Consider the following 277-nt stretch of genomic DNA (forward strand, 5'->3'; position numbering starts at 1 on the left):
GGACGGGCCACGCGCGCACCTTGTCGAAGAGCAGGACCTGCAGCCGGTCCGAGAAGTACAGGCTCTCGTGGTCGGGGCTGAAGGTCACGGTGAAGTCCTGCGCGGCGCCCGGGTCCATGACGCCCGACACCGGGACCACGCTGAACACGCTCTGCCCGCTGTGGTTCTGGGTGCCTGCGGGGGTGGCAAGCTCATAGATACAGAGAATAGATTAGTGGTTGCCATAGGTGGGGATTTGAGGTCGGTGAAATGGATGAAGGGGTACAAACATATATGA

The 277-nt window shown here is 60.6% G+C and overlaps 1 protein-coding gene across 1 annotated transcript in view; it reads right to left on the bottom strand.

Annotated features, from left to right (window-relative positions):
* Positions 1-277, bottom strand: part of CFAP74 (cilia and flagella associated protein 74) — a 42,657-nt gene that overhangs the window by 993 nt on the left and 41,387 nt on the right. Inside the window, 1 exon segment of the mRNA XM_006772562.2 lies at positions 5-190. Coding sequence (XP_006772625.2) covers positions 5-190 — 186 coding nt within the window.

This window comes from Myotis davidii, unplaced genomic scaffold, assembly GCF_000327345.1.
Source record: "Myotis davidii unplaced genomic scaffold, ASM32734v1 scaffold586, whole genome shotgun sequence".
Lineage (NCBI taxonomy): Eukaryota > Metazoa > Chordata > Mammalia > Chiroptera > Vespertilionidae > Myotis > Myotis davidii.